General features: G+C 29.3%; 1 protein-coding gene across 1 annotated transcript; it reads left to right on the forward strand.

The window, feature by feature from the left end:
• The first annotated feature begins 8,801 nt into the window (after positions 1–8,801).
• Positions 8,802–9,770, forward strand: LOC107640041 (uncharacterized). Its single transcript, XM_016343591.1, has one exon. The coding sequence runs from the start codon at positions 8,802–8,804 to the stop codon at positions 9,768–9,770; it is 969 nt and encodes a 322-aa protein (XP_016199077.1).
• Positions 9,771–10,905: the final 1,135 nt, after the last annotated feature.

A 10,905-nucleotide genomic window follows, 5' to 3' on the forward strand; every position in this document is an offset into this window, starting at 1 on the left:
AAGACATGACAAAATTAAACAGAAAAATACAAAACAGAATACATTGAAGGAGAAGAGAAAACTGTTAGCTCAGGTAGCTCTGAGAACTCTGTGCCTTGCACTCTCAAATTTTCTCCTTGCTCCAAACAGTGGCTGTTCTCTCTTTTTATAGAAGAGGGAAGCCTCCACATATTGAAGCCAACAAAAACCGAACCAACTTCTTCCTCCTTCAACAAACAGAACCGGTTCGGCCACATAGAGAGAGAAGAGATAACAATGCAAAACCCAACATGCAATTACCTCTAGTCCTTTCTTGATCATCACCCTTCATCAATCCGAGCTCTCCATCCTTGGCTTGCTCTCCAAGATGGATTTCTCGCCCTTGATGCTTCATGATGATAATGACTTCATCTGCTTCAATCACTGCCTCAACTATCACTTCGCCACTCTAGCTACTCCCTGTGGTGGTTAAACAGAATCAAAGACAAGTCATGCTTCAAGAATCTCCTCCATGCTGGCCGAATCTTAAACGTCCATTTTTGAGCATGAAAGGCTCAAGATACCTCACCAAATCTAACCAAATATGGTGAATATCTCAGCCACAGTTCATTTTTATTTTAGTATATTTTCTTGCCATCATTAGCTTGATGGTCTTGATGCATGCAACTTCTTCCTTTTCTTGGTTGATGAGCATAGCGTCCATAGTTTCCTGGACAAGGACCGAAGGAAGAAGAAAGAGATGAGAGAGAATGTGAAGTTAAAGTAAAAGCAATTAAATGAAATTGAAACATATTGATAGATTGCTTTTACTTCCCTTGCTTTGAGTAGCGTATAGCATTAATCATAATGATTCCCTATCAAATCAAAGTCAAGTTCTCTCTCATGTTTCCAATGCTAGCTTATTAAGTTTTGAAATCCATTCTTAGTAAGCAATGGAATCCGTTGGAAAGCATGAAGCCTATTTGCTTTCTTAGTTTCGGACCAGGCTTGGAACCATTCATCACTAATAAGACTTGGGCTTGTAGTGTTGAAATTAAAGCTGGCCCAATTAGTTAACATTTGCTTTCCTGATGAATTTTTGGATCAAACATAGAACATATAAGAAAGCATCTGTTTGGGCTTGCAACAATAATATTTATTTTGGCCCATTTAATATTTCAGTCTCATGGTATGAGAAACATGTAGCAAAGCTTATCATTGGGCTTAAAACAGAAACTCATTTTTCGGCCCAACATAAAATCTGCACAACAAAATTATTAATTTAGTAAGTATGAGTTAAAATCAAATTAATAATTTTGTAATTAAATATTTTAATAATGTTTGTTCATCATCAAAATTAAATAAGAGTTTTCAAACTCATCAAAGCTTTTATGATATTTTAGTACCTCTATAGTAATTAGTTGAATTATGGTTAAGAAAAATCATTTAATTTGATTTTAGAGTTTAATTTTTGTTCCCCATTTGTGAATAATGTACATGCATACATAAATATTTATCTTAATTCTATCCTATATAGGAACTGTACGAGTCGGAAAAAAATTATAAAAAACTAATTTTTAATTAATTAATATTAACTGATTTTAGAATGAAAAAAGATCAGTTGTTATTAACATTTTATTTAGATGCAAAATGGAAAATAGATAGAAAGAAAATGAGTAAAAAGAAAATAAAAGAAAAAATTAAATTTTTTTTGTGTTATTTGGATGAAGAGAAAATAGAAGAAAAAAAAATAAAAAGAAAATTTTTTTTGTTTGGATGAAAGAAAAAATGAGAAGAGAAAAAATCATACCTAAATGAAATTATATTAATACCCTTTATAAATTATAATATATACTAATGTTATAATGACAAATTTGTAATTTTACCTATTTTTTCACTCTAATCTAAATTTTCTTCTCAATCTCGGAGAAAAAATTTTAATATGAGCCCTACATGTACTTTTACATTTTCCATCCATTTTCTTTTTTCATCCAAACAATGAAAAACTAGCTCAAATGAGTAATAACTCAAATGGCATAGACTCCCCATACTCAATTAAGAGGTTGTGGGTTCGAGTTTCCTATCTTTCCAAATTTTTAAAGCCAATAAACTATAGCTCAAATGATATAATCTCCCTATACTCAATTAAGAGGTTGCGGGTTCGAGTCTCCTATCTTTGGTAAAAAAAAACAATAAAAAACTAATTTTTTCATCCATTTTCTTCTCCTTCATTTTCTTTCCTTTCAAATTCTTCTAAACCAAACAAAGTATAAAAAAATAAATTTTTTTAACATTACTCAATTGAAAACTTTAAAAATATATTTTTTAATTATTAAAAAAGAGTGAAAATTATTTTAAAATTATTTGCGTATAGAAAGGTGGCACGTGGACAAAAAAAAATGGAATATAACATGTTGGATGTGGCAAACAAAATAATTGGAAGAAGGACACTCAGAGCGAAGGAGTGACGCGGATCTCACCGACCGTCTCTTTCAATCAATAAATGAATTATTGGCCATTCGCCTTTATCTATTATATTTATTATATATTACTAATTTTATTATTAAAATATATATTATATTATTTTTTATTATAATTAAAATTAATTTTTTTTAAATTAATTTTTTTATTTTTTTTATTTATTCACTTATTATTTTTTTATATTATTATCAATAATTAATCATAAATTTAACTATTAAAATATATAACATAATATTTTTTAATTATATTTAAATTAAATTAAAATATTAAAATTAAAATTAAAATATAATTATATTATATATTATATATTACTAACTAATTTAATAATCAAAATATATCACATGACACTTTCTTATTAAAATTAAAAAATATATTTTTTTTTAAAATTAATAAATTTTCTTTGTATATTTTTTTATCTACCTCTCTCCTTTATTCTATTTATCTCTACTCTTTCTATTCTATATATAATTTATAATTTAAAATAATAATTTAACAAACCAAAATATGTCACTAAATATTTTTCAATACAATTAAAATAAAATTTTTCTTTCTAAAATTAACAAACTTCCTCTCATTCGTCTTATTATCTTTCTCTCTCTTTTTTTTATTCTCTACCTTTTTTTTCACCTTTCTGTTCTAAAAAAAATAAAATTAACAAGATAATATAATTTAAATTAAAAATATTATTATATATATTTTTTATTTAATTTTAAATGTTTACTGCTTATCTTTCTAATTTATATTTTCACTTCTCTTCTTTCAAATATTTATTACATATAATTTGAAGAGAATACTAATATTGTGATTAAAAGTTAGAATTAAGATTCAATTATTTAAAAAAATTAATTTTTAGTTAATTTTATAACTATTAATATAAATTTTTTATGCTAATATCTAATTATATTTTTATATACATAGAGAGAAAAGATATTATTTTTAAGTAGCAAGCATAAAAATTAGTTATTTCCATTTGTGCAATAAACTTAATACCTAATCAAATATAAAAGTATACACATTAAATTCTTTTAAATTTTAAATAATGAATGTTAAATTAATTATTAGTAAAAAATTAAAATCTTTCACATGAAAATAATAACTAAAAATCTTAAGAAAAATTATTCTAAAAGACCATTAAGAAGATTTAATTATTAAAAAGGATCTTTAATACTAAAATTATTAAGAAGGATCAATTTTTTTTATAATATTTAAGAAGAAAAACCAAATCTTTTTATAAGGAGATAAATATATCCTTAACTATTTATTTATTTATTTTTTATAATCTTTAATATATGTTGTTTGATTCTTAACCCTATATAGATATGTATGAATATTCACTTGGAATTAATTAATTAATTAATTTATAAAAAAATACTCTAAAAAAATCGTTAGGGATATTTATTATTAAAATATTGATTCTTAACTATTTTTTATTTATATTTTATAATTTTTATATTAACAATTTTTATTTTTTCTAAAATTTTAGTAATTTTATTATTTATTTATTTATTTATTTTTTACTTTTATGATCTCTTGTTTTTTTTCCTCGTTAGGTAAAGATCATAAAAATAAAAAAATGAATAAAAATAAATAAATAATTAATAAAAATCACTAAAATTTAAAAAAAAATTTTATCAACATAAAGATTATAAAAAATAAATAAAAAAATAATTAAAGATATATTTATCTTCTTATAAAAAGATTTGGTTCACCTTCTTAAATATTATAAAAAGATTTGGTTCTTCTTAATAATTTTAGTATTAAAGATCCTTTTTAATAATTAAATCTTTCTAACAGTTCTTTAGAATAATTTTATTATTTGATTTTTTATCTAAGGAGACTCAAGTCTTCTTAACCGATGGAAACTTTTGTCCTCTACGATATTTTTGTAAAAGTAATTTGATTTTATAAATCTTTTGTGCCATAATCTATAATGTCATGACAAAATTGTTATAATTTTAAAAGATTTATATTCTCATAATATTATTACGAATAAAAATATTAATATATTACTCATCACGACAAATTATATTCCAAACTTCTTAGTGTGATGCAGTCCCTTTACTACTCAACACATTCATTTTTTAAACATATTTTTCTGATTTTTTTTATTATGGTTGGGGACTCGCCTCCCAACCCTAACGGTTCTACGGCCCAAAGAGAATTGGGCTCCCTTAAACCCAATTCTTTCTTTTCGACTTTAGAATCTCGGACACTTCAGCAGAAATAGCTAAGTAAGATCTGATTATAAATTACAAATATAAATTTAATCTTATCTAAATTAAGATATTAGAAGAAGAAAAAGTATATATATATATAAAAGAGAGTCTTGTACTTTTTTAGGTATCACACAACAAAAATTTTAAACTCTAAATTTCTAAGATCAATTTTGATTTGGACGTCAGAGTGTTTTTGTAGGTCATTTTTCTCTCTTCACTTAAAGATCCGATAGTCGTAAAGCTCATCAACTTTGTCAAGTTACAGATCTCATCATTCCAAGTTAGTCATAAAACAATTATAAAAAAATTATAAACAATTATGAAAGTATGAACTATTTTGTGAGAAGGTTGTAGGTGCATGATCATACTTTCATATCCATTGAACCTTACAGTCGACTCACTAAGCATTGCAACGGATTCTTACCTTCGGAGATGAAGACGGCAAATCAGACAATACTATATGGTTCTTTCTCTTCGACGGCGAATACACACCAGAACTTTCTTAATCTAAATGGTGATTTTTTTGGAGGAAAAACAAAGTATTCTTGCGTTTGATCGTTGGTCTTCCTTAGGATTTAATGTAATTTTGTAATAACTGTGTGGGTGTAATAGGCATTGTACATAAGTAAAGGGATGATAGTGTATATAAGGGGTAACACACAAAACGACGTCGCATTGAGCGACAAGGACTTTTGTGTCCACTTTTCAAAAACTTCATCCCACTAACATGCCACGTGGGCAGCCGTGATGCCAGGTAAGTAGAGGGGGAGTCACGTCAGCCTTTTCCGTTAGGTCTGACGGTGGCTTCTGAACGAATGGACTGATCCGTTCAACTTTTAAAGACGTCAGGGACATAAAAGTATTTTCTAATAGTCAAGAAGTAAAATGTTCACAAAATAAAAGGTTAGAGACTAATTTATCCTTTTCTCTATTTATTTTTTTGTCGACCTATATAAAAAAATTTCTCTAGATCTTGATAATGATATTTTCTCAAATGAGACAGTTAGAACAAATATTAAAAAGTTAATGACTGATTTGATCATGCCATTTAAAAATAATCAAGAGAGATCAAAATAATTATAATAAATTAACTCTGCTTAACTAATTTAAATAAAATATTAGTCTAAATATTCTTTAAATATATCAACATCTATATTATCCAATATAACATAACCTAAGTTAAATATAACATTATCTAAATTAAGTATAGTCATTATTTATTCTATTAATATCTATTTAAATAAATATTTCTATAATATTTAACAAATTAATTCTGCCTAACTAATTTGAACAAAAATATTAATCTAAATATTTTTTAAATACGCCAATATCTAATATTATCTAATATTATATAACCTAAATTAAATAAAACATTATCTATTCTATACAAACCATAATCATTGTCTATTCTAATATCTATCTAAAGAATTATTTTTACACGATATCTATTTTAAATAATTAAATATAATAAAATTATAAAAAATATCGCAACAAATTAACTTTAAAAAAAAAAAGAAAAATTATCTGGTCTCTAATGAGACGAGAAAAAGAAGAAGAAATATAGTAGAGGTAAAAAAAAAAAGATAAGAGTTTAATTTGGTGAGGAAATAAGAAAAAGGAGGAGGTGAATATAGTGAAAAGTGAATTGATAAAAATGAATATCGTGGAAACCACCTATAAACCAAAAATATATATCATAAAAAATAAATTTTGTTTAATTTTTAATTGAAAATAAATATTTTTTATTTTATAATTAAAAACTTCCATTCTTAAATAATTTAATAATATAAAAATAAATTTAATTTTAATGCATGATAATATAAAAGTTTTTATAAGATTAATCAATCGAATCTATATATTCAGATAATTCTTTAAATAATGAATATATGATAATATTCAATTGGTTAACTTTTTTTTTTTTTGGTAGTACATGAAAATTAAAATTTCGTATGAAAATAAGTCAAATCATTAGCATAGACATATACTCTCTCCCTTCATTATAAGTATAGTTAGCATTCACTTTTAAATAAAAACTTTAGTTTGTAATAGCTCAAATGGCATAGACTATTCATACTCAATTAAGAGGTTGCGGGTTCGTCTCTCCTATGAAACTCCTATCTTTTCAAATTTTTGTCAATGAGTTATAGCTCAAATGGCATAGACTCCCCATACTCAATTAAGAGGTCGCGGGTTCGAGTTACCTATCTTTCCAAATTTTTTGCCAATGAGTAATAGCTCAAATGGCATAAACTCCTCATACTCAATTAAGAGGTTACGGGTTCGAGTCTCCTATCTTTCCAAATTTTTTGCCAATGAGTAATAGCTCAAATAGCATAGTCTCCCCATACTCAATTAAGAGGTTGCGAATTCGAGTCTCATATCTTTGGTAAAAAATAAAAAATAAATAAATAAATTATCCCAATTTCAATGTCAATTACTATGGCTCATCAAACTAATGGCTATTTAATCATCTTTTATCTTTCAACATGAAATAGTCTTATACTTTAACAATCTTTTGTTATTTGATTTGATTTGATTTTAACCACAATTATAAAAAAAATTTCAATCAAGAACTCTTCAACCGATAAAAAAAAAATCGAATGAAAAATACATCTTTAACAAGTTATATGTGCGAAAAATATTAATACAGAAACAATTTAAATTAAGAAAATAATTAAAAATCAATATTTTTTAACTGACAGCCAATCTACAAAACAATGAATAAGTAAATATTAAGAGTGAAAAAAAAAAAGAAATTTAAAATTTTTTTTGGTACATAGTGTTGATCGAAAAAATATTTTTCTATTAAAGCGAAATAGTTCAAAATGATGGAAAAATTGAAGAATTTAGACAGTTTTCGAAAAGATACACGCTTACGCGTGGGCTGAAGGTAATCGATGCTGATTCGATTACATTTACTTTATTAAATCGGTTAGGCCAAATTGAACAAAATTTTCGAGACAGGTAATCGAACAAGATGTTCGAATAAGTAGATTGAGTAGTTATGGTAGTGGAGAAGTTAGAGGCTTTCATCACGCGAGAAAATTATGAAAAATGTGTACAGACAAAAGGCGAGAACGGTTATCAAGGAGTATGCATTCAAGATTGTGATTTTTTTATTAATTGTAATTAGTTGTCTGTTACCAAAAGTAGATTATAAATACTAAGAAGTTTTAGAGAATAAAGGTTAGAACTTTAACTCAGAAAACACTCGAGCACCCTCACATCCAAGAGAATTTCTGAGTCTGCGATCGAATAACTTTTTTGTAGGGTTCCTTCCATGTTTTCTTTCTTTTAATTTATCTTCTTGTAAACTTTATCTTTCAAGCAAATTTATCTTTCAAGTATCCTTTATCTTCATCGTCCAATTTACATTTCTGCATTTTAGATTTTCATGTCAAAGTCCTTTGACCCGGTCAAAGGCATTTTATTGTTTTCTTTCAATTTCAACACAAACCTTTCCGTTTTCAGCACATTTTTGTTTCGAAAACTTTACCTTTTCGTTTCTTTCATTGATTTATAAATTTCAATTTATTTTTATTCCCAATACTCGTCTAATCGAAGACACTTTAATGCACTTTTAGAAAACTTGTACCTGCATAGAGGAGTAGGTTTCGCTCCCAGACCACTAGATATCGAACCACCATTGGTTTGCTAAAAATCGACAAAACAAATTGGCACGCCCGGTGGGACAGTTTCAAAAAAAAGTTAAAGTGTGTCAAAAGTTTGAGTGTCATTTGGTGTATGCGATTGAGGAGTGGGAAAATCATTCACATGGTTGATGAAGTGTCAAATGTGAATGGTGGTTCCTCCACCAATTATAATTTACCAGTAATTGTGCAACAAGCGGACATAACTTCACGTTCGAAAGGTGCAATTGGAAGTCAAAATATAGCAGTTACCACTGTGCAAACTGGAAATATTGGGCGTAACATTCGTCTGCGTGGTAATTTGCCACCTCCTCCAGTAATTACCGGTTGGCCCCCTTATGGCTTTTCTCCCGGTTATACTCAACCGGTGGGTAGTTTTGTTCCTCCCGTTCAGTTTGGGAGTGTAAATGGAGGAAATAATCCCTAAAACCTACAACAATATTCTGATTATTCTCGTGATTACAATGTGGGTTCTACCTCAAATGCTACTAATTCGATGGCAGTGTATCGACAGCAAGTAGGGAAAAATCATCATGACTTGGTCAATTTGTTGACTCAACAGATGACCACAATTCTGAATCCCATGATGGCTGATCACGAATCAAAATTTGAACGTCTTGCTAGACAAGTCGAACGGATTGCTCGAATCGTAGATTATGAGGATGATGAAAGGCATAATGCCAAGGGAAATAATGAGGGATTCGAGAATTTATTTCAAAATGAAAATGATGTTGTTAATAGAGAAAATCCTCATGCAGTTCCCCGAGGTCAAAATGCTGATGACTTTCTAGTCAGATTACGTGATAATCATGGCGGTGAACGTTATCAAGTCACCAGGATTGTGGAAGAAGTACGGAATCGAGTTGGTCTGAATGTTGGTTTTAAGAATCGACCCCACTTTGTGTCTGCTTTCCCCCAAGTTGTTCAAATGGCTCAAGTGCCAAGAGGGGTGAAAAATCCAAAGATAATTACAAAGTTTGCTGGGAAAGTCGGAGAATCAACTAGTGAACATGTTGCTCGATATTTGGTTGAAATTGGAAATTTAGCCAATGATGAAAATTTGAAAATGAAGTTTTTTTCTTCTTCGTTAACGAAGAATTCATTTACTTGGTTTTTGACTCTTAGACCAAATTCGGTAACGACATGGAATCAGTTAGAAACTGCTTTTCACGCTCAGTTCTATCGAGGGAAAATGAATGTGGCAGTTACTAATCTAGTAGCCTTGAAACACGAAGATGGTGAAACCATTGATGATTACATGATATGTTTTAAGAATGCTAGGAGCAGATGCTATGTTTCATTACCTGAGAGTGAAGTGGTAAAAATAGCAACTGCGGGGTTAGGATTCTATATGCGCAGGAAGTTGCTTAATATGAATATCCTTGATTTAGCCCATTTGGCCGAAAAAGTTTGTCAGACCGAACTTATGAAAAAGGAGAAAGAGAAGTATAGGAGTGAGCAATGATCGAAGAGTAAACCTTTTACTCGAAAAGAAAAAGTTGCTTATGTGACTATGGAGTCCTTAGAGGAAGAAATCGATTTTGAAACGGAGGTCGATTTGGCCGAACTTAAGAAAGGCCCTCCATATGTCTGTTCTTTATTCAAAAAGCTTCCTATTAATGAAAAGTCGAATGATTCAAAACTGAAAAGTGGAAAGAAATATAGTTTGGATATTTCAAAATCTTATCAGATTTTTGATGTGTTACTTAAAGATAAACAGTTAATTCTTCCTGAGGGTAGAACTTTACTTTCCGTGAAAGATTTGAAATGAAAACCTTATTGTAAGTTTCACCAAGCAACAAGTCATTCGACTAACAGTTGCGTTCGTTTCAGGGACTTAATTCAGGAAGCAATAATGGAGGGACGGCTGAAATTTGATGATGGCAAGAAGGAAATGAAGGTTGATATTGATCCCTTCGAAGCAGACGCCAGCTTTGTGGAACCATGTTTCGGAGTGAACATGGTTGGAATGTCCTATGATTTTGATGTGGTCTTGATGATTTTGAGACACAGGTTCAATCAGTGTATCCCGAGCGGGAGATGGTTTGTTGGACTTTCTAGTTCAACAAAAGATTAAAGACTGGGACGTATCTCTGTGTCCACCGTGTACTGCTGTTTTTGATGCTGAGGCAGCAGCTATCTTCGAAAAGGAGAGAATGAAGAAAGAGCTGGCTCATAGGGAAGAACAGGCGCCCCAGAGGCAGCCGATTTGGCGCATAGAGGGTCAGAGTTCTAAGACACCACAACAGAATATGGCTACACCATTAAGCCGATCTCAGGCTATAGGTGTCCAGTGAATTCGGAACTGTCAGGAGTTCCAGAAGTGAGATGCTCTCTATCGACACAATACACAATGGGGACATCGGGGACCTCCCCAAAATCAATACCCCTACTTTCGTAGTAGAGCCAGAGGTTATCCAAGAGGTCGAGGGGGAAGAAGAAATTTCAATTAGAATAAGAAACCCCAGGTGGAAGTAAGTAAGGAGGCAACACCCTCTGTGCATTTCCTTCTAATGGAGAAACTTGTCCGAAAGGAATTTCATCTCCTACAAAGATGGAAAAGGGTAAAGCAGTGGCTCAGTCCTCAGGGGTCGACAAGA

This window comes from Arachis ipaensis, chromosome B5, assembly GCF_059453495.1.
Source record: "Arachis ipaensis isolate K30076 ecotype BB chromosome B5, ASM5945349v1, whole genome shotgun sequence".
Taxonomy (NCBI): Eukaryota; Viridiplantae; Streptophyta; class Magnoliopsida; order Fabales; family Fabaceae; genus Arachis; species Arachis ipaensis.

Bases quoted from the DNA above. Each gene is read 5' to 3' on its own strand.
- LOC107640041 (XM_016343591.1), top strand. From the start codon at position 8,802: ATGGCAGTGTATCGACAGCAAGTAGGGAAAAATCATCATGACTTGGTC.